The sequence below is a fragment of the Schistocerca nitens genome, chromosome 3 (assembly GCF_023898315.1).
Source record: "Schistocerca nitens isolate TAMUIC-IGC-003100 chromosome 3, iqSchNite1.1, whole genome shotgun sequence".
Lineage (NCBI taxonomy): Eukaryota > Metazoa > Arthropoda > Insecta > Orthoptera > Acrididae > Schistocerca > Schistocerca nitens.
The window spans coordinates 735,433,506-735,458,661 of NC_064616.1; the positions used below are offsets into that span (position 1 = coordinate 735,433,506).

The 25,156-nt window shown below is 38.5% G+C and overlaps 1 protein-coding gene across 3 annotated transcripts in view; it reads right to left on the minus strand.

Annotated features, from left to right (window-relative positions):
* The window catches only part of LOC126248709 (lysine-specific demethylase phf2-like), a 174,158-nt gene that overhangs the window by 71,797 nt on the left and 77,205 nt on the right, over window positions 1–25,156 (minus strand). For 2 of the 3 annotated variants that reach the window (XM_049950004.1, XM_049950006.1), the window contains exons 8-9: window positions 18,287–18,432; window positions 10,951–11,152 (exon numbers count right to left, since the gene is read on the minus strand). In XM_049950004.1, the coding sequence (XP_049805961.1) occupies window positions 10,951–11,152; window positions 18,287–18,432 (348 nt within the window). Of the gene's footprint in view, window positions 1–2,120; window positions 2,274–10,950; window positions 11,153–18,286; window positions 18,433–25,156 lie in introns of all 3 variants that reach the window. The other variant, XM_049950003.1, reaches the window with a different exon arrangement.

The window sequence follows — 25,156 nt, forward strand, 5'->3', positions numbered from 1 at the left end:
TTTAAACAGTCAGTGTGTGACAGAGGTGACAAAGGGCAGACACACTAAAATACACAGTCAATGACTGTACAATATTGCAGTTCATATCAAAAGAAAACTTTAAGTTTCATTTAGAACCTTTCTTGTTTAAGTTTTTTATAACAACAGTAACCTAAAATGGGTTTGTTAACCCAAAGAATGTCCTTGCATGATTATGTAACCAAGACTTCACAACAAATCATATGTTACTTGTATGGCATTTTTCAATCTGTCTATACAGCTACACTATGTAATAGAAGTGACAGAACAGTGTATGGGATAGTTTTGAGTAAATGTGGCAAGCCATCAACAACTACATGAGATATAAGTTTGAATGTTTGTCAGGTCTACTGAGATAAGCGATCAAGTGATGGGTGATGGGCACAACATAATGCTGCATATCCTCACCTCTCTGCATAGCTACCATACATGTTTGACTTTGACTGGCCCTACTCTATTGCCCCCCCCCCCCCCCCCCCCACACACACACACACACACACACACACACAGAGAGAGAGAGAGAGAGAGAGAGAATATTTGACAATTTATTTCCAAAATAACATTTTGAAACCCACTGTATTTTGTATGATTGACTGTACTTTAAAGAACTGAATAGTCATTTTTCTGTTTCAGTTTTTCATTTATATTTATCCCAATGATGGATTTCAATATCCACATCATTGAAACATCAGTATAGTCAAACAAAACTCTAGGAACAGATCAATGAATTTTAATGCCTCTAAGTGTGTAATAAAATAGGCCTAATGGAAAATGTTATAAAGGTACAGTTCTGGAACTTGGAGGAGATGAAATGCGACATGGGAAATAATTTCAGGAACAATGCATGTGTAGCATTGACACTCACAGCATCATCCGGCAGTAACAGATTAGTTATATGCTCAATAGTGTATTTTAAATGAAAACATCATTCTGTTCTAATTGAGATGCTTCATTTTTTTATTCTTGCAGTTCTAAGAAAGATACCAAAATATACACAGATAATCATCAAACTGGATAACTGCGAGTTTGCTATACTGGTGTAACTTGATTTATATTATGATAATGATGTATTATGTAGCAATGAATTAAAATTTGTACCATCACCAGTATAAATTTTAATTCATTGCTTCAGCCTACATCATTAACATATGTCTCAGGAACATCAATGATTCATCTATATTATTTTCATTTTTTTCAATAATATCTTACAAAATCACTGAAGACAGATATACACCATTTACAGGTCTATATGTGAAATAAATTAAACCTACTTATATTTCATGAACATTCACAAATTCTGCTTTTGGTACTTTAAGTAACATTTCAGCAAACAAATAACTTTGAACATTCATAAAGTAGTATAGTTCATATTGCATTATGAACAATATGATCAAAAACCACAGCTGCTAACTTTCGGAAGATGGTGTTAGTAATCACATGGCAAATATGGAGGCAGGTCCAGGGAGCCTTGGCCAGAAAATTTTACAAATTGGAAGGCTGATTTAGGGCTTTAAATGCTACACTTCAGACAATTTCTGAACCTCAACAAAGATTTTCTAGGAACAAAAATGTAAATGGGGCAAGAAATATGTAAATGGGGCAAGAAATATGTAAATGGGGCAAGAAATATGTAAATGGGGGAAAAAATGTAAGTGGGCGAAAAAATCAAGCATATTTTTAATAAGTCATCATCTAGTGCAAATTCTTCTTTGATGTGGTTGCATCAGTTGATGAAAAGACTTCTGACATATTCACAAAATTAAAGTACGATTTTTCGAACCTGGTACAATAAATGTAGCTTCTAGTGTCTAAATCAATGACAGTATCTTCACCCCCTTCCTAATATATATATATATTTTTTTCAAACTTCAGTTCCAGCAGGCAAGCAAAAGCAGATACTACATAAGGTTTGATAAATCTCGCAATGAAATTTGTAAATAGGATATTTACAATACTGTGAAGTTTCTGAATTACTGGCTGTTTTTTCTGTAGGAATGCATTTGGTTATGTAAACAACAAGAGTATTCAGCAAAAAAACAAAAGAAGAAAGATAGACTTAGTTTAGTAACTGGGCCATTTAGAGTTGGTGTACTTTACTTAACCCTTTGAGTGCTGCACCGGTGCGTGTGGCTGGTCGTGTCAAGCCAGCCCTTGGGGCCACCTAATCTGTGTACCTGGGCTGGCTGCCACTTCTGCGCACTACTGTGTGTGCCTGCGCTCTCCGCTTGGCCGTCATCGCCCTGGCCTGAGTATTTCTGGAACCACAGCGATCGTGACAGTCTCGCAATCAGTGTGATCGCTGACGTTACAAATAAACACAGGATATCTGGACACTTATTCCATAGCTTTGAATCTGGAGATGAATTGCTTGACAGACTTAATGTACACAAACTGCTTATGCTGATAACATGTAATCCCTCATCAAAGGCTTTCTTTCATTTGCAATTAGTTCTTGAGAATCGTCATAAGGTCTCAGTATACATCTGTGTTTCATTTGGCATACTGATAATTAATTATCAGATTTTTGTACGCAACTTATGTTGTAAACGCTGTAGAATCTGTAATGAGCAAATGTTGATGTTCTTCTGCACTAGTGCAATAATTTGCCCGCAAACAACCTTCGAGGGAAGCATCTGGATGCCGAGACACACTTTTGAAGCTAATCACTTATTTTGAGAGCATTAACCCAATAAATTATTGCCAAGGAAACTTCACAATCAAAAATTCAACATTTCTGAATTCTTTTTATATGGGATGCAATTGTTATTGTACAGTGGAAACAAACAATGATTTATAACTTTTGTTTAAGAATTAGATAAGGAAATACTCAAGTTTCTAAACTACCTAATTAATCATCACCTTTAATTCCTAATGACCTTTTGTGCTTCAGAAACAGGTGTGAAACTGACCAACGTGTGCCAAGACGCCCTTTCCAGGTGTAGGCCTACAATTTTTTCACAAATCCAGTGTCCTGGAAAAATAGGACAGCAATCCATTACTGAATATTACTACAAAATTGTAGCCTGGGTTGTGGTAAAGGATATTTATTTAAGCGGCGACTAGTTTCAGGCAAAGCCCATTTTCAAACAAGAATGTCACAAAGGAATGTGACGAATACATTACAGCTGCTAATAAAACCACAGAACATCGATACCTATCCATCTTCTATGGTTTTATTAACAGCTATAATGTGGTTGTCACAGTCTTTATTTTACGTGATGGTTTGAAAATGAGCTTCACCCGAAACTAGTCGCTGCTTAGATAAAAATCTTTTACCGCAACCCACGCTACAATTTTGTAGTAATAATAATGCTGGAATTTTTTTTTAACTAATGATATTTGCACTCAGTTTAAGGTTTACCTTCTACCAAGAAGTTATGGAAGAATCCGTAAATTTGAACTAAGTTTTTATTTTTGCACCTTCTGTGCGAACATTTGAAGCATCCAGTCTGTGTTTGTCAGCACAGGCTGGATGGTTCCACATGTTCGTACATAAGGTATTTGTCAGCAAAGTAATTTATCTGGAGAGGCTCTTCAAGCTCAGATAATTTGGTGGTTTTTTTGTTTTGCACAGTTATATTTCCCATCCTTATTTCTCATCCGAGCTTTGGACTGGCAATGGCGAAGTTAATTTTTTTTAAACTTTTGTAATTATTTTTGTTTATTTATTTTTTTTAATTTTTAAGTAATTTTTTTCAGAAGTAAGGGCTCCATTTCATCTTCCAGCTGTAGCAACTTGGCTAAAAGTTCTTCTTTGTGTGGTATGTTTCAAAACATCGGTCAACGCACAAAGGTACATTGCGTGTTTTGCATTCATATTTCATTTCTCGACGCACATTCTGTTTTGAGCAGACTGCACATCTATGCTACAGTCCGCGTTTCTTGGACAGGTCACTTGGCATGACATATGGAAAGTGCCTACCAGTAAAGCGAAGAAGATTCTCGTCATCAGAGTGTCTTCCTTTCCTATCTCTCTTCCGTTCTGTAGCAAATTTTTCCACACGTTCTTGTACCAGAGATAAATGAAAATCTGCTAAGGATATTTTGCTCCCTGTCACTGATCTGTGAAAAGTGTGACCATTCAAAACACAAACGTCCACAACATGGCGGGGAGGGGGGGGGGGGTGGGGGGAATTACGCATAGATGCAGCAACAGACCTTAATAGCATATTGGAGTGGTCTACTGCTCCCATATTTGTATTGTAACCAATAACACATTGAGGCTTCATTACTTTTTTGCCAGTCGTCCTGTTTGTCTTTCCCGTGTCGTGCATTTCTGTAGTGTTGCAGGTAATCAGCATGAACACTTCTCTCTTGTCGCATCACTTGATGGCAAGCATTGCATCAGTTGACATAAACTCAACTTCTCCTCGTTTCAGTTTCCTTTGTAGCTTCGGAAAGATGCACCTGTTCCTACGTACAGTACCGCATGCTGCTGTTCTCTGGTTGTGAAGCCAGAGGAACATGGCTGGACTTGTATACCAATTGTCGACATGCAGGGTATGTCCACATTTAAGGTATGGCTTCATTAGTGTTGTCACAATATCACCAGATTTCCCCAAATTATGAACTTCAATTTCTGTTGTGGTGCCTGTGTATACAATGAAATCCAAGACGTATCCAGTTTTACAGTCGCACAACATGAATGTTTTGATTCCAAATCTACTTCATTTCAAAGGAATTTATTGTTTAAAAGATAAGCGACCTTTGAAAAATAATAGGCTTTCATTGACACAGAGTTTTCTGTATGGATTAAATGCATTACAGAATGCCACATGAACTGTCAATTATTTTCCTAATTTTAAACAAACTGTCATCTCTACAATTGGCCGAGATGTCACTAAAATGCAACATTCTCAAAAGTAACATAAAACGGTCACGGGACGTAACTTCGCCAAAACTTGGAGTACTCAGAAGTACATCTCTGGAGCAATATTCCTTTATTCTCAAATTTTTAACACGAGCCATGAGAAGCCAAATACCAATGAAGCTATACATTTCCTCAAAACCTGTATCTTTCCAGGTGGATAGTCGAGAATGAACTAATTCCGACGTATTTGCCATTGTGAAAGTGAAAATTTGGTTCATTTCAAATGCTATAAATTTCAACAGATCTTCCGACAGAAATAGCATGAAAAAGGATAGAACGCTTGAATCAGGCGCTACTTGGCAATTATTTCCTGAAGATGAGTCATCAAATGCACGAAGTGCTGGACTGAAATCATGATTTTGCCAATCAAATTTCTCATTCTCACTATGGCGTGGTCTCTTACGGATCAATTCAACTTCACTTTCAGAATCTGAAGAACTACTGTCTTGGCGAGCTTTACTAGGTGAAGTATGTGGAGGTGTATTACTACGAGATTCTTCTGATGAATCTTCGTCACTACATTCATTGAAGATGTCACACTCACTGTCACTGTCACTGTCACTCATTGTCAGTATCTCCACTACCTCTTCGTCAGTGCAACAACGACGATGTGCCATTTGTCTGTGGAATTCAAAAGTGACAGCACTCTAAAAATCCCGATGAAACGATAGATAGCTAAACGACACCACAGAAGCAGAATGCAGAAGATCACATGAACAAGTTAGCACAAATGTAGAACAGCAACTGCGAAATCCGTAGCAGAGTGTTTCCCAGATAGAAAGGACAGCAGCACAGAACAATAAATAAGGTACATCCATCCCAGGGAGTGCACGGAACAAAAGAACTTGTGACGGGCCACCATGCAGCCCTGAGCGGCTATTGGCGTCCGCAGACCTACAGGCAGTGGAACCGGCTGCGGTATAAGCCGTCATTAGGACTCAAGTACTGGCCACGCCGCACGGTGAATGCTGTCTGCAGGGCCCACGGGAAAGCCCACTTCAGCGGCAAATAATGTCTGCAGTCCCCGCGGCAAGATGGAGGGCTGCGGCAAACAATGTCTGCAGTACTCAAAGGGTTAAGTGAGATTTATTATAGTTTTTAAGTTTCTCATTGAAAAATTTTTGCCAGAGGTTTCCACTGTTTAATTATTCTTTATATAGGTTGGAGCTAAGGAAGCCATCTTGTACGAACCTACTTCACTATTTTGTATGGTTTAGTGCCATATATATTTTAGCACAGTTTAACAGTAGTGTCTTTCTTAACCTATTTGCACACAGTAGTGAAAATGCATTACAAATTCTTTAGTATGAAAATATTCGAGGATTTTTGCACCCGTTTGTGAAGATAAATGAAGTCAGTGGCAGGAATAAGTTTGTATCTTATGCATGGTTGAACTTTCTTCAAGAAAGCAACTCCTCCTCCTACATTTATGTCCCTCTACTGTATCTGCATTGTCACATACGGACAATGTCCAATTTTTCCAGGTTATTCCTTTTCTCAGCAGCTATTCACTAAAGACATTAAAGATGTCATCTGGTTAGAAAAACTGCAACAGCTTACAGCAGTAGACAAGGAAAAAAAAATGTCCCGGATTTCCCGGTTGAAAATACACTTTCTCTCAGGTGAAAATACACTTGTTCCATGTTAAATGACAGTATACTTTTCTCGGCACTGTAAAACTTGTCAATCCTTAGAATGTTTATGGTTTTCTACACAAATGTAGAATTTGCCGGCACTTTAGAAAATGAAACAGGGGGTGGGGGGGAGGGGGGGGGACACACGTTTTGAAAAGATCTTTGATGTGCAGCAACAAGTACGCTGCATTTTTTGGTTTTACGGAGGTTTAAATTCAAATTCGAATTCCACCACACACTGCATGTTACTTTCTGAAGCAATGAAATAGAGATTGCGACACACTTTTGTAAGCCAGTCATAGCTCATGTCACGTGATCTCAGCAGCTGACGACAGCACAGGACATGTAGTGTAGTCAACCAATAGCAAGATCACTCTTAAATAGTGTGAACACACAAAAAGAAAAGTTAATGGTTTAAATTAATATACACAGTTTTGCTAGAAGAAAAACAAAGCTTTCACAAATAATATTGGTCTCTAAGATTAATAAGCTGCAAGAGAAGCTAAGCTTCCACATATAATGCTGATCATTTTGTGCATGTTACACTTAGATACATCACCAAGCAAGGTGGCGCAGTGGTTAGCACACTGGACTCGCATTCGGGAGGACGACGGTTCAATCCCGTCTCCAGCCATCCTGATTTAGGTTTTCCGTGATTTCCCTAAATCATTTCAGGCAAATGCCGGGATGGTTCCTTTGAAAGGGCACGGCCGATTTCCTTCCCAATCCTTCCCTAACCCGAGCTTGCGCTCCTTCTCTAATGACCTCGTTGTCGACGGGACGTTAAACACTAACCACCACCACCACCACCACCACCACCACCACCACTTAGATACATCACACAAACGTGCCAGTAAAATGTTTAATAATGACGTAAATGTCTGATTTTCTGGGTTCTAAATTCTTCTAGATGGTAGTCCTCAAAGAGTTGATTTTTAAATGAGAGTCAAACGCTCTGTGATTTAAGAAATTCATCGTACATTCTCGCACATAGTTCATCTTGCGTAAAAGGAAATTTATTTTGGGCAGCTACGATGATGCAGGAAGCCCGCATGTTCATAGGTGTAAAACATTAAAAGATCTTGCATTATGTCATAAAAGAAACAAGACATCAAAGAATACTTCAGGAGCATCGGAATTTTGTGAACTATACTAAAATGCATAATTCGGCTTGAAGTGCACAACCATATGTCCGGATTCGGATGTAAATGTTCTTGAGTACCAGTACTGTATTATCTCATGTTTGGTCCTTTATTATGGCATAATGCCATACGAGCTAGAAGATGGAAAACATGCACTTGAAATGCAGCGAACAGTTGAAACTAGCCAACAGTGTGAAATTAAACACTTCGTTTCAAATAAATTGACTGCTTCAGCGTAAAATATTAATAAAAGCCAAATCTCTTTAGCAAACCGACAAAAATAACTTCATTGTTCTGTAAGGTGATTAATGCTTGACTGTCAGAAAGGTGGAAATAAAACCTGAAACTAACATCATATTTTAGCCTTCCGTAATTATGCGAACGTATTTTAATTCATTTGGTAGCTCCCAGCCACAGAAATCAGTTTCATTTTCATTTAATGTGAAAGCACCAAATGAAAAGGAAACAGCAAAATCACTAAACGTAAACACAGGCCACGTGGAGACTACCCACCTCCCCACTACAACTCAGACTGCTCTGTGCATCAGCCCTGGATATACGATATTTCCAAACTGGAGCAATTTAGATAGTGGCGCCCAGCCACACATCTGTAGCTAGAAGCGGGAGAAGGTACTACTCATAGGCGATTCAAATGCGCATGCGCATGAGCTCGCCCGCAACTGCTCAAATGAATCAAATGTAAACAGCTGTCATGTCACGTTCATCAGAGGCAATTTGTTGTTAGGAAGCACTGCATATTCTTCCTAAAGCGTTTGACACACTTTAGTTGGCAGATGCATGTATGAGCACTGTGTTTTGTTGTTGTATATAGCGCATTTCCTTTGCGACTTAAGTTTTATTTTCGTTTTTTTTTCTCTCGTTCATGTTTTTTTGCTGCAGCATTATTCTGCAGAAGCGGGCTACACTAATATCCTTCGTTAGAGTATTGGTTCTTATCAGTCAAAATCACACAATTTTAACTGGTAACTAAAACAAGGAAAAGTTCCCGGAATTCTAAAAAATTCCAGGGTTTTTCCTGGTTTTCTCCCAGACGAAAAAATTCCCGGGTTTTTCCCGGATCTCCTGGATGTCCCGGGTCGTATACACCCTGTTACGGGGAAAAGCCTTGAACCTTATGACATCACTTGGTTCAAAAACAGTTTTATTTCTATTCTATAAGCTGTCATGGGCAGAACAAAAAATGTTCGTTGCCACTCAACATAACCTATCTTAGTAAACTGTGGTAACGAAATTATTATTTACTCAGTACTCAGGAAGGAAATCATTACGTACATTTGACAAGTAGTAGCATATGATCAGCAAAATGTAAACAGTACGTTTCCTGGTTTTTTTTAAACATTAAATTAGAAAGCGTCTATTTCCATAATTTTTAGTAACTTCCCATAACTCTGTAATTAAGGTAACAAATCCATAAGAATTACAGGCAATCCATAATAACTGTCAGCCATGAAAAATCAACAAAAATATTTACAAGAAATCTACTTTCTCAAATGTTCAGTTAATAATTTTAGCTGCAACAGCCAACATTTTTGTTTTCTTATATTCTAACTTGTTAATTTCATACTGCATTATTTTTCCGGAAACTTCTGGTTATTGTTGTTTGACAATTTCACTTAGTCGTTTCTTTTTATCATTTTTATACAAGGAACTTGCATTATGTATAGACAGAATTAAACTTCTGTCAATTTCAAAATTGTCAACACCGTCTACATCACTGATCATAGCATAAATAGGTCTTTGAGCATCAAGACTTTTTTTGTCTTCAATTGTCATATGATCAATAGACATGTGTCTGAAGTGGTGTAAGCAGGACACATGCTGTCTGGCATACAGGTTCATTGCCTACCCCCTGAACAGTTTATCAGGAAGCTACAACTCTTAGGGCAACAGTACAGCTTGCTACGGACTTTTTCGGTCACTTATGACCACATATTGACACAGTTGTGGAGTGGTTAGTTTCAGTCAATCTAACACTGGCCACTAACGTCATCAACATGATGTTAAACCAAAATCTTCCTTCCTTCTTACCAACAATCGAAGTTTTCCACGACTCTGAATTACACTAAAGCCACGAAGTGACACCGAGTGGCATTTTCAAAACTGCTGAGACTGTGACTTGTGTCTAGTTGAAAGTAACAAAATGATCCTACTCAGCAAAACATTGTCAAAATAGTGGCTTCTAGAAGTGAAAGGAAGGAATATTAGTGTAGAAAATCACACTGGCAATGAAATGATTAGGAGTTTATTACTTAGTCAATGTTTTTACAATACCACTTCACTGAGATTAGGAAAGTATGGCTAGGCTAAGTGCCTCTGTGGGTAAGTGGCAGGTTACCGATTCAAAGGTCTGGGAATTGCTCCACAGTTGATCCAACACCATTTTCTGTCACTTATTGCTTCTTCCATCTTTGGCATTGAAGTAGGAAATGTCAAGTTACACCATGGTTCAGAGTCCATGTCAAATTGTAGGTCTCTCTCTCTGACTCAACAAGTCAGTTCTAAAGTCAAAGGAAGGTACTGGTATATGATCTCCAAGAGGAGTACTGCAGTATTCAAATCAACCTCTAGCTGGGTAAACTTCTACAGATATGTAATCTAACAGTTTTCTGATTTCTCACACAATTCTGGTAGAAAAATCAATAGCAGAACCCAGCTTATACGTGATGTGCTCAAATTCAAGTTCCACCATTTCCAACTTTTACTAAAAACTATTTCTATGCTGTTTTATGGTCTCTGTTTTGAAACTATATGCAGACCTTTGAACAACTTTCGCATGCCCGCAATTATAATTTTTCTGTATGAAAATCAAAGGTTAAATGCAAACTAAGACAACTGCCCTGGCCTGTAAGATTCAAACACAGAAATTTCCGTCAGCCAATAAGCTCTTGCCATGTAGACCATGGACATGACTTTCCACCAGCTAATGCTCACACACTTAGTTTGAGTCACCATAATTTGCTACTTTACGTTCACAAATTTTTTATGCATACAAAAATATCAAGGTATTTTACAAAACTCCAGTTACTCCAGCAGAGGGAAGAAGGAAAAAGAGAGATGACATTGCCACAAAAACAGACGAGTTAAATATAGATTTCTTGATAAAAGTATAGTTACATTGTTGTGTCAGCTACCCACAACATGTAAAATTCTGTTGTAAGCTAGCCTTCTTTGTGCTGCAATATTAATTGCCAGCAGTGTATTTCACCATTTGTCTTCATTTACTAAACAATACATTTTGTATAAAAAAAACTATGAACATACTTACATCTCTTTCTTGATACCAGCGCTTTAACCGAAGTAAAAGTGCTTTAATCCCCACTGCAAGATAATCAGGAAGTTTCTTCCCTTGCTTATTTAGTTCTTTCATTTCCATAAGAATGCTACCAGCAGCATACCAGTTTATAGTCTCAAATGCAGGGTAACAAAATTTGTTTGGAGTCTGTGCTCTTCGCTCCATCTCATATATTCTGTAACATGAAAATTCCAAAAATATTTTACACTGCATGTCTGAAATGATGGATATGCACGATATGTAAGGCCTATCAGATGGGAATGCAGATGTAGCATGTCAATTTTATACTCTATATTAACCTGGCAGGCAGTTACCTTGTGCAAGAACATTTGTACGACTCCATCATCAGAGTTTGCAAGAGATAGGATCATTTGAAAAGAGGGTTGCAGATGATGGGACACCATGAGATGTACAAATGCCCGAGCTGGAAGAAAAGGTGCTTTGTACTGTGAATGAAAGCCCATCAACTGGTACAAGGAGAAACGCGAAAAGGGAGGGCATTAATCACTTGATGATCTGGATCATTCTGTATGAATATCTTCTTTGTCCATATCATCTTTAATAGGTGCAAGGATTAAATGAGGCAAACTTTCAGCCAAGAATAACTTACAGTCAGCACATGTTACAACAGTGTGCTGTGTTTCTGTGGTTCTTAGCATGTATGTTACTCACTGATGAGGCTGGTTTCTTACACAGTGGAATCTTCCACTGTCACAACAATCATGTTTGGTCTTAAGAAAGCCCTCATGAAGTCCAACAAGACAGACATCAACAGCAGTTCAGCCTCTATATGTGTGGTGGAATACTTCATGTTCATCTCACTGGTCCCAATTTCTTTCCAAAATGTCTTATTGGACTGCCGTATCTGCAGTTTCTCAGCCATTAGTTGCTTAATTTACTTGATTATGCACTTCTAGATGCCAACGAACTCAGTTTATGTACAGTAGCACTCCAGGGAGGCTACCCTGTGCAGCAGACAATCTGAAGTATCTAAAAAGCTAAGAACAATGTCACATGAAATAGGAGAGCATTGTAACTGCAGGAGAATTGCACTGATTAGCTAACTGATGCAGAGAAGTCTACATTAATATCTAATTTCAATTTGCTGAAGGACTGGAATGAGCAAAGTTGTCACCTGACAGGACTGATTTCTGTTGACAATGTACAACACTGAAGGCCTTGCAGATATGAGATAGTAGCTACTTTGCGTGATTATACATTTCATTTTAAGATCAGAATAATGAGAGACAATTCTGTGACAGAATTGTCTGTTTGTCAAAAATCCTTCATATCACTGCATGGTATTTCAAAGAAAAGATTAGAGACTATCAGGAATTCCTTAAAAAATGAAGGCATGGCACCAGTTGATAAACGAGGGAAACACAGAGACCAAGTTCATAAACTTTCAACAGAAACAGAGAAAAACATCTGGGCTCACATCAAGTCATTCAAAGAACGGTTCAGTCCTATGTTTCAGGACTGCAGCCACACGATGTCAGCTTCCTGTTACAATATTTTAAATGACAACCAGGCAGCTATTTTCAGACGAGTTTTACAATTGGAGATTGCATATGCATGTCACTAAGTTAATACCAAAAATTGGCACAGTCATGCATGAGCATACATCTCTGCTGCATGACCCCTCTCTTTCAAATTTAGCGCTATAAATCTTAATCTACAGCTGCACTCCACAAGCCTCCTTATGACATGTGGAGGAGGATACTTTGCATACCCCTATCAGTTCTCCCTTTCCCGAATTGTGCGCAGGGTCGTTGATTAGCATCTACATGAACTGGAATCTCTCTCATTTTACATTTATGGTCTTTCCATGATATATACATACAAGGAAGCAATGTATGGGTAGACTCTTCTAGAAAACTGCACATCAGACATTTTAGCAGTAAATAACAGCATGACTCATAATGCCTCTCTTTGTAATGCCTGCCACTAAAGTTGAACGAGCATCTCTGTGACACTTTCATGCTTACCAAACAAACCTGTGATGAAACACGCTGCTCTTCTTTGGATCTTCTCTATTTCGTCTACCAATCCTTTCTGGTATGGGTCCAAGACTGACGGCAATGTTCAGTACTGGTCGAATGAAGGTTTTGTTAGCTACATCTTTTATGGATGGACTACATTTTCTGAGGATTTTTATGGTGAATCACTGTTTGGCATCTGCCTTATGTTTTATGTGGCCATTTGACTTTAAATCACTCCAAACGCATACTCTCAGATATTTAATAGGTGTAACTGCTCACAGGGACTGTTCAGACATAGTGTAATCATACTATGATGGGTCTTTCCTCCTACTGAAGCGAAATACACTCCCTTGAGGTATGCATTAAGTTACTTTTACATCTAAAGATTTCTCTCGGTTAAGAATGGCATGCTGTGTTCTATTTGCTAGGAACTTTCAATCCACTCACAAAGCTGGTCTAATATTTCCACTCTAGTATTTTGCTCATTACGTGACAGTGTGTAACAGTACTGCGTGTCTCCCAGAAGGCAATATTCTGAGGCTCACAGATTCAGGTGTAAGGTTGCTATTGCATGCACACTGTCTGCTGAACTGCAGGTCCATGAAGTTAAAATTCAGTGGTGAAACTGATAAAATTGTTGTGTGAAGTGTCTTGAGGCATAAAAAAATTGACTTTGTGAAGAAAATAAAGAAATGAACATGTCTCTTGCCTTTGCCTGCTGAAAGCAATCATCACAGATAATGAAATCTTCTGGCAAATGTCTTTTCCACAAACTCCTTAATAATTAAATCCAAGAAAGATCTCTTCATGGCCAAATTCTTTTGTGGCAAAGGAATCCATGGAATGACCTGTGGACATACAATGATCAGCTATCGCTGCCTTACCACAAGGCGAGTGTGGTGATAATGTTCCATGCACATTGTGCTTGTAGTTTGACCACTGTAGACCATGCCATGTTGACATGACATTTGACAGACTCCAGGCTTCTGCAAACATTGATCTTCCTTTACCAAACTGAGAAGCACACAGGTTTATGTAACTGGGCAGAAGATAACTTTAACATAATCTCCACTTGTAAAACTCGCATCAAGGTGATTGCCTGATTTTCAGCCAAAATGTACCATCCCTCAAAGTTCCGAGAGTGATCTTATTCGTGGTGTGTAAGTGACGACAACACAGTAATTACAGTGGCAGCTTGCACTAACAACTGTAAACAATATATGTGTATTGAATCAGTCAGTTGTGAGCAGGTAGTGTTAAGTAGTGACCGTGCAGCTATAGTGTGCCAATGATGATGTCACAATTCACACTGGAGCAACATCTCTAAATCAAGTATTCAAAACATTCTCCAGAATGTATTGAAGAAGAGAACAATGTGTCCAACGTTTGTCTCCCACACCTTAACTTCTGAACAAAAACAATGACACAGATACCTATCATGCCTTGACTGAAATACTGAAACGAAAAACAAGAACAATTCTTTACAGATAGATAGATAGATAAGAGAGAGAGAGAGATGGGTGAGAAGACTTTGTTTTACCAATACAAACCTACCACAAAATTACAAAGTGTAGGAATTCACATGATGTAACCAGCAAACAGGACTTTTTAAGACAGTTTCACATGGTTGTATGAATGATCTGTGAAATTTATTTAAGTGAGGGGAGACTATGTGGAAAATGTGAAGCCTTGAAACTACTATATTAACGTTCCTCTACTTTATTAACCCAATATTGAAACTTAGAGAACTGATGGGTAGCTTGGCAAGAATTCACTATCAGCCAGCTCTTGCAATTTTTCTATTGCAACATAAAAATGTTTATAACCTGTGGTAGTAATAATTAACATCTCATAAAACTAAAGAAAAAAATACACAATTATTTATCTCACATATACTAAGATGGCACATTACAATGAAATTAATAACAACCATTACTGTCAATTAGATTGCATGTAGAGACAGCAGAATGTTGCCAATCATTTATGACACAAAAATTAACCACTGCAAATCATGGCCCGAGTTATAGTTCTGTATGTCACTGATGTCAATAAATAACAATAGTCATTATTTCAGTCTATGTTGAGAACAACTGAAGACGAAATGCCATTTGAAATATTATGCAAAAATAATCCTGTCAGTACTGCAGACCTATTCCAAGACGTCATTGAATATTTCCCCACATATGCTCTTTATCAATCCCCTTACTGTGAGACAAACATTCTTCTGGCTTGCCAGTTGTGTGTCTATTGTGATCTCTATTATAACATATGAAACACAATCCTAAACTATGATACTGTGTTGTTAATTTCCCTGCAGTAGAAGTGACAGTGGGTTGGTTATAAATCAAAGATGATTACTTCTGGTGGTAGTATGCTCAAATTGTTGGCAAGCTAGAAATTCACAGGCAACAACTTCTACCATTAGTCAACACACATGAGACAGTTCTGACTTCTGAAACAAATAATAATGATGATAATAATATACTATTAACTGAATTCAGTAGTCTATCAGGACACAGAAGTATCAACAGCTTATTACTTAGTACAAGCAACAGCAATAATAGGAATGCAAACCTTGTCATATCATTTCATCTGGATTTCATTCTGACCATTTGCAGTTTAATTACAGAAAAATGGAATCAGAAGATAACTAACAGATTATGCTGATTACCTGTGGAAATTGGAATCAACTACTAAGGTAGTCCTCCAATCAGGAAAAGTGTGTTGTACCTCACAGCTAATGAGATGATGATGTTGTAAACTCACTCTCACTCCTTTTACCGTATTTACTCGAATCTAAGCCACACTTTTTTTCCGGTTTTTGTGATCCAAAAAACCGCCTGCGGCTTAGAATCGAGTGCAAAGTAAGCAGAAGTTCTGAAAAATGTTGATAGGTGCCGCCACAACTAACTTCTGCCGTCGAATATATGTAGCGCTACACAAGCATGCTTTGCAAGCACAAAGATAAATACTGGCGTCAAAACCTCTGCATCAGTAAATAAAAATAAAATAAAATAAAATAAAGGTGGAAGACGAGCTTTTTTCTCCGCCCCGAGTTTCGACCACTGCATTTTCATACGTTATCCAAAGAAGTAAATACAAATTCCATATTGTTCATCTTCGAATGTAGCAGCATTTCAATGTAATACGAAAATCCGACTGGCAAGACTGTTTGGGATGTTTGTCAATATGGCCAACTCTACGTTCTGAATTCTTTCTTACCTGGTTGCTAATAGGAACTTTTATGAATTGTGAATCACATGCAGTATTCTCTTCACCATAAGAATAATATGAATATAAACATTTTGCCATGTATTCCTTCGTGTTTGCTGCTATCTCATTTAAATCCTGTCTGCCTAAAACTACGAAACTAGAGTGAGACAACAGCAAACACGGAAGAATATACATACGTCATGTGTATATTCATATTATTCTTATGCCTAATAGTGATACAGTCAGAAATGAAGCATGGTAGTTGACTAGATTTTTAAAACTAAGATGACTCTAATTTCTGTGCAGAATGTAATGTACTAAAGAGGCGTCTGCAAAGATCTTCAAACGGAGAAAAATTTTCGTTATACTCTCGTTCAAAACATCTTCTATCATACACAGTCTGTTATTTGGTTCTTGTTGATCATTATCAAAGAAAGCAGCAGTGTAAATAACAACAAATAGCAGTCTCCTGCCATTGTTTTGCTAATGAGACGATTCCTCTCCGGCGGTAGCGTGCACAAAAGCAAGCCATGCCGCGAGCGGCAACAGACCATAAACACTCATTATCAGAATGCAACAAACAATGCACGACACAGTACAGTAATGCATTTTCAGCTTAGAGTGACGTAAACACCTATAACAAAGAGAACGGCACTTATCAGATCAAAGAAAAATAATCAATCCATTCAAACCAGACAAAGCACGTGAAAAAGAAAGGGTACCTGTATAAATACGGACGGAGCCCCTGACTCATAGCAATGGCTACCTGGTAAAGCTTAACTGCTAAGCTTACGATTCAAACCAAACTACTGTAGATGTATCGTCATTCATTCGACCTAATTGTGTCTCATATTACAATGGACCAACTTTGTTTCGATTTGGAGGTGCGGCCTTAAACTTCTCTCTCCCCTTGAATTTCGAGTCTCAAATTTCAGGTGCGGCTTAGATTCGGGAAATTTTTTTTTTTTTCCTTGATATCGAGTCTCATTTTTCAGGTGCGTCTTAGATTCGAGTGCGGCTAAGATTCAAGTAAATACGGTACTTGGCATGACAGACAGTTCATAGCGTAAAAAAAAAACCCACCACACAATTGTAGCTAACACATGGAACAACCTTTCCAGAGTAAAAATAATAATAATAATAATAATAATAATAATAATGATAATAATATTACTGGTTCAGTGTTACATCTCACATGAGAATGATTCTGAATATTTCACCAAGTTGACTTCAGAATATCTATTGAACTTAGCTTGGCAATTCAGCATGACACCAAGAAATACATAGACTTTGATTAGTTTCCCCACAATATTGCCAAATCTCAACTACACTAATAGCAGGAAGCACAGCCAATTTGCCTCTTCAGTGGAAAGCCTTCCTTCCACTTAAGTGCAGCCTGAGCTGTGCAGCCTTTCAAGATAAGGCAAGATCAGACACCATTTGAAAGAGAACCACAATACTAAAAGGATTTTGAAACACATTTAATTGCCATTTTTGGAACTACATTGGAACTCTACACCACTATTAAGAGGCTTTCATATACCAACATGAGCTACCATGGGATTTTTATGCAAATCATCACAGTTTGCATCTAACTTAAGCCCTGAATTATGAAGTCTTCTGAACTATTAGGACATTTATATGAGAATTATTGAGGTGTAACAGACTGATACCTTAAAAGTGGCTTCATCTTTGGCTAAAAATAAGAACCCAGAATCCTTTGCAAACAAAGGAAAATCATTCTTGTTAAGGTCATTAATATACACATTACCTCCAGAGATTTTAACAGCTGTGGAGAAGAAAATAATTGTAATGATTATAAGATGTTTGATTTCTGTGATAATCTAAAAATTATAAGTCACAGAACATCCCCAAATGAAAAGACAACAAAAGAGTAATGAAATTACAGATACATACCATTAACTGATGAAATTAGATGTCTTTTTTTAAACTGTACTGTCAAAGAATACATTTATCTTCTCAGATATACAAGTTTAAGTTTTTACTAGGATCAGGCCACTGAATTATTATTCACTTGTCGATAAATGAACAAGACAAGATTTTCTTTCATTCAGTTATTTTATTAAATAAAATATTCCAATAAAAGAACTTACTGGAGCTGCATTGGTATATTTAGGCTATGCAAGAAGTTCCCTCCATACACTAACGATGTCTCGGGCGTTAAAACAGCATGGATCCAACCAGTTGGAATCAACATTGTTTCACCTTCATTCAAAACGCACCTATAGCACATGTCAACCTAAACAGAAAAATGATGATTATATTAAATTACCAAAAGCTCACATATGAACTGAGTTGTGATGGTAGTGCAAGAAACTGAATATTAAATACTCATTATCAGCTGAAATACATGGAATATTTTGCACAATAACGAAAATGCATGTAGAAAATAATTACAATTCAATGTCAACTTGACCAATTTTAAGGAGAAAAGAAAGCATCTGATAGTGGAAAATAACAACTAATGTATGGGCAATGTACTGATTTATTTTCCTATCAATATTATACCTCAGATCTCTTGTCACAAAGGTAAATCAGTGAGATTACTGGACAGCTTTTGATGCTGTTTCCACATTATCTCTCAGACACAAGAAACAGGATTCTCCTCCTTTTACTCTTTAGAATTACAGTCATTCTCTACATTACTTTTGGTACATGATACAGCAATTGTTTTTGTAACCTTTTTATTTACAGAGTAATTTCCTTTAGTCTGCTGGACAACTTCATCTTACCCATGGTGCTAGACTGTCACTGAAATGAGCCACTTTTTAGTAATGATCCCACTTTCTCCAGTAAGTCTTTATGTCATTTTACTTGATGTATTTTTAATTAGATCTCTGGGTCAGTGACAAGGTCATAAACATGTCACATTAAGTATTCCTAAAGTAAAGCTCTAGACTGAATGCAGCAATGAAAATAATATATTAAACATACAGTACACGGATTTCTTAGCGATGGGCACAATGCTGGCTATGACCTATTAGTATTAAGGATCCCAACCTGCATCTGCCACTAATTATTTGAGAAAATCAAGGAAACCCACATCAGGATGGTTGGATTGGTTAACTAGTCTGGGAATCCTCTTTACAAAGCCAGTTTCTCTTACTTTGGAATACATTTTAGTTATTATTAATTAAACACAATCAAGCAGATCCAAATTAATCATTTATTACATTCTTTTATCGCAACTAAGTGGGCCTGAAGAATTCTTGCAACAAAACGACTTTTTCAAGAGAAAAGCTTTCCACTTATTGGGCATCATATGCTTTTTTTACCTACACCTAAAGGATGTGCTTATAATATAATGAACATTTTCTGTCTTCCAGTCCTGAATGGGTGCTGTGGATTATCTTGAACATGTTCTCATTTAATCCACAAATCTCTTACGCCAGTAACTATAGCACGATGAAATTTCCTGTCAGATCCAAACTGTGTGCTGGATGAAACCTGGTACCTTGGCTCTAGCATGCAGTGCCCTGACTGACTAAGCTATCAAGACCGGATTCCGTACCTGCCCTCACACTCCAGTTCTGTGAAGTTTGGGAACTAGGAACGAGGTACTGGCATAACTCTTGGAAGAAGGTAAGTTCACGGAAATGAGTTAGGAACAAACTGTGGGGTGGTTTATAAAATGAATATTTCACTCTGCAATGGATTGTGTGTTTTGAAATGTCCTGACTAATTATAACTGCCTCTACAGTCATGTCAGTGAAAGAATCCCAGCTATTTAAACTGAGACCAACATGAACATCAAGCCTTGCTGGATTACTTTTGAGCTAAAAATAGTCTTCATGCCTTAACTCAGTTTCCCCAAAATATTACTTCACGTGACGCCAAAGAATGCATGTAGGCAAAGTAAACGAACTTGATTTTGTCTGCAGATGCTGACTGGGCTGCATTTTATTGGTACAGATAACTGCTACATTCAGTTCTGCAGGTCATGGATATGTACCTTTCATGAGAGCTTACCCTTGAGACTTATCTGCAAAAATCTGGCATCTTCTGTTCCATGGATAGTGCCACCATGGGAGAAGCAGAAGAGTCTCAAGGATAAGCTCTCATGAAAGGTACATTATTCATGACCTGCAGAACTGAATGTAGCAGTTATGTCTACCAGTAAAATGCAGCCCACAGTCAGCATCTACAGACACAATCAAGTTTGTTTACTTTCCTACATTCATTCTTTGGTGTCACATGAAGTAATATTTTGGGGAAACTGAGTTAAGGCACGAAGACTATTTTTAGCTCAAACCAGAATATATGAAGCTGTTATAACAAGTGGGATGCAATTAGGAAGCTGTGGATATCTTTCCTTTGCAAAATTTAGTTTGCTTTTCTAACAATATTTTACTGTTTTGCTAAATCCCCAGTCATTATTTTTGAAAATACATTATATGCAGTGTTGCCGTGTACAGTAGTGAAATGGCTCAATAATTTTCATTATTTTTCCTTTCAAAAAAGATTAATGTGAATGAATAGTCCTGACTCCTCTGGTACTTTCTTTAGGGTCCATTTAGCAGTTCCAAAAAATCAACTTTGTATTTCAAGAGATGCTTATTTAACTCCCTGTGTATTTATTCCTTCATTTCTTGGCAATTTTTTGTTGTCCATCTGATTCACTGTTTATTGTGGCTCTTTAATCTCCATCTCCTATTTGTTGTTCACTTTCTTCTAATAGGTCCAGTGTACTGTCATTTTCTTCTTTATCTATGAATCTGTACCATAAACTGGTCCTTCACCTATACTTGTGACATCTGTTTCTGCATTGTCTTTCTTTGTTTTGTTCAAATGTTTATTCATGTTTACTCTTGTCCCCAAATGTAAGTTGTCTTCCATTAAAGTTATTAACCTATCCAAGCTTTCTTGCTTGCCTTTCCCTTTTAGCTTTAACTTCTTTTCACAATGTTTTAAATTCTTCCTTGTTGTTTTCATTTGCAATTTATAAACGTTTTCTGTAATGTCTGGTTCTTGCCTTTGATGAAGTTAGTTATTTGTTCATCCCCAAATCTTCAGTTTTCTTTAATTTCCTTTGTACGTAACATCCAAGGGATTCAAAAGCTGTCTTTTCTCGAAGTCTTTCCATATCCTCTCCTCCTTTGTGGTTTATGCATGTTCTATCAGTCAATATGATACTCATCAAAGGGTGCCCTGCACTATTAACAACCAATCTCGCTGTGTCCTATTTCCTGAAAGACTTGAGACATTTTTCCCTATAAGAGTTTGTTTGGTTTAACTATCATGGGCTGATAAATGACAGGTCACTATACTCCTGAAAGGGGTAGCACAGTCAAAGGTAGGTGTAAAAAGACGTTTGAAAACTGAAGTTAGAAGTAGGAAGCATGGCCATTTATGAGTTTAATATCAAGCACGAAAAGAATGAAAATGAAACACAAACCAGCAGCCAAGGAAGAGAGGGTCACCCAAGATACTGTAGTCGACAGAAAAAGACAGTGAAAGTTTTGTGTGTGGTGAAGTTGACACCTAGATGATAACTACACTACTGGCCATTAAAATTGCTACACCAAGAAGAAATGCAGATGATAAACGGGTATTCATTGGACAAATATATTAGACCAGAACTAACATGTGATTACATTTTCACGCAATTTGGGTGCATAGATCCTGAGAAATCAGTACCCAGAACAACCACCTCTGGCCGTAATAACTGCCTTGATACGCCTGGGCATTGAGTCAAACAAGAGCTTGGATGGTGTGTACAGGTACAGCTGCCCATGCAGCTTCAACATGATACCACAGTTCATCACGAGTAGTGACTGGTGTATTGTGACGAGCCAATTGCTCGACCACCATTGACCAGACGTTTTAAATTGGTGAGAGATCTGGAGAATGTGCTGGTCAGGGCGGCAGTTGAACATTTTCTGTATCCAGAAAGGCTCGTACAGGACCTGCAACATGCGGTCATGCATTAGCCTGCTGAAATGTAGGGTTTCACAGGGATCGAATGAAGGGTGGAGTCACGGGTCATAACACATCTGAAATGTAACGTCCACTGTTCAAAGTGCCGTCAATGCGAACAAGACGTGTAACCAATGGCACCCCATACCATCACGCCGGGTGATATGCCAGTATGGCGATGACGAATACACGGTTCCAACATGCATTCACCGCGATGTCGCCAAACACTGATACGACCATCATCATCCTGTAAACAGAACCTGGATGCATCTGAAAAAATGACATTTTGCCATTCGTGCACCCAGGTCCGTCGTCGAGTGTACCATCGCAGGCGCTCCTGTCTGTGATGCAGCATCAAGGGTAACCATAGCCATGGTCTCCGAGCTGATAGTCCATGCTGCTGCAAACGTCGTCGAACTGTTCTTGCAGATGGTTGTTGTCTTGCAAACGTCCCCATCTGTTGACTAAGGGATAGAGACGTGGCTGCACGATCCGTTACAGCCATGCGGATAAGATGCCTGTCGTCTCGACTGCTAGTGATACGAGGCCATTGGGATCCAGCATGGCATTCCGTATTACACTCCTGAACCCACCGATTCCATATTCTGCTAACAGTCATTGGATCTCGATCAATGAGAGCAGCAATGTCGCCATACGATAAACCGCAATCACGAAAGGCTACAATCAGACCTTTATCAAAGTCTGAAACGTGATGGTACGCATTTCTCCTCCTTACACGAGGCATCACAACAATGTTTCACCAGGCAACGCCGGTCAACTGCTGGTTGTTTATGAGAAATCGGTTGGAAACTTTCCTCAAGTCAGCACGTTGTAGGTGTTGCCACCAGCGCCAACCTTGTGTGAATGCTCTGAAAAGCTAATCATTTGCATATCACAGCATCTTCTTCCTGTCAGTTAAATTTTGCATCTTTAGCACGTCATCTTCGTGGTGTAGCAATTTTAATGGCCAGTAATGTATTATGTTGCAAAGCTTTCTGTGTAACGTAACTGTTTTCAATAACATTCACTTGCTATTCGGCAGTGATATCAACAGTTTATTTCTCCTTGCTACTGCTGGCTTTCCCATGACCTCATTCCTTCCCTTTAGCCAGAAGAAGGAAACTCTAGTTCCGAAAGTTAATGTCTTATGAGTATTTGCTTAAGTCTGTGGTGCCGCTTGGTAAGTAAAATTATTTCCTGCCCCTTTTTGACAAAATACATTTATGGACTATTCTTCCAACTGAGATTTCTATAGTTCTGAACACACACAACATCTGTGTGACACGGTAATGGTCAAGAACACTGCTCACTCCTTTTTTGCAATGGGCATGTATTACAACCCACAATGTTCAATCTAATGGTGGTACACACATATCCCCACATGGCAATACCAGGAGAGAAGAACAATTGATGAAGCACTATCAGTTATAAAAAGAATGGTAGACAATAAAAAGGACTGCAACACAGAACCATGCAGTTAATGTGACAAGTAACAACAATACTTCATCAGTGTATCAAGCAACACGTTTATTTCACTGTGACTACTAAATGTTTCTATTACACAATTGTTTATGAAAACAGGAAAGGAAATATTTGCATGAAGTGGCAATACAAGTATGCCACGCGTTATGTGATGGTCACAATGTAGTAGCTTATGTTTGTGATTTTAAGAAGTTTGCGAAGGATAGTTCAGGCAGAATGTAAATAATTTAGGATTACATGAGAAAACTGATCAAACAGCAGACATATGAAGTCACTGACACACACACACACACACACACACACACACACACACACAAAAACTGTGCAGCTATATTGTGTCTGTTGAACAACACAAACTGCAGTTTGGCAGCCAGACTAGGGTGAGGGTTTGTGTCACATGGAATGGGTACAGAGGGGGAAAATGTGTCAGGAAGCAGAAGCAGGAGGCAGGGGGGCGGGGGGGGGGGGGGGGGGGAAGAGGGGGGAATAGTAGCTGACAATTCAGAGGGAAGCAACAAGTGTGTAGAGTGTAGGGTAAGAAATGTGGGGGAGAGAGGCAACAGGTGGCTGGGATAGGAACACGACACACAGACACCACAGCTGGTGAGCTTGTGTAGCGCACAAGGACAATGACTTGGAAGAGTGGATTAAACGGGGGTGCCAGCACAGTGGAATGGCAGACTGCTGAGTAAAGGGTGTGAGAACAGCAGATTAGCAGAGATCGAGACCAGGATGATTACAGGAATGAAAGACGTGTTGCAACAATAACTCGTATCTACATATTTCAGAAAAGGTGGTGCTGATGTTAAGCATTTAGATGGCAAGGTTTGTGAAGCAGCCATTGAACTTGATCATGTTCCGCCACTGGGTGGTCAACTTCATTCTTGGTCATTGTTGGGTGGTGACTGATGGACAGCTGGTTGGTGGTCATGCCATGTAAAATGCTGAGCAGAAATTGCAGCAGAGCTGTCCTCTGATGTAACAGGATAAGTTTATAAGACTAGCGTAGGATGTACTGGGTGGGTGAAATGGGCAGGTCTTCAACGGGGTTGGGCTCCTGTGGCAAGGGGTTGGGAGTGGAATTGGCATGGTAATGGACCAGGATGTTGTGTAGGTTGGGTGGGCAGTGGAACATCACTTTAAGAGGATAGGAAAAGTTATGGGTACACCAAGCTGTTACTGAACACTACTATTCCTATGTCCTTCTGACTCCAAACCCTCTAGCCTACCTCATTTCTTATACATTCAAGCAATTATATCCTCACACACAACTACTTTTCCTATGAGGGGATGGCACATAAACAAACCTGTGGCAGACCCATGGCCACCAACATGGTGCCATCAAATGCCAATCTGCTTAAGGGTCATCTAGAGGATACCTACCTAGCCTCCCTCCCAAAACACCAAACTCATTGTCTGGATCATTTTATTGATATCGTCATGATCTTGATTCAGGGCCAAGACATCCTATTCTCATTCCTCCACAGCCTCACCACCTTTCCTCCCCTCTGCTTCACCTGGTACGACTACTTAGCCCAACATGCCACCTTCCTGTACACTGACCT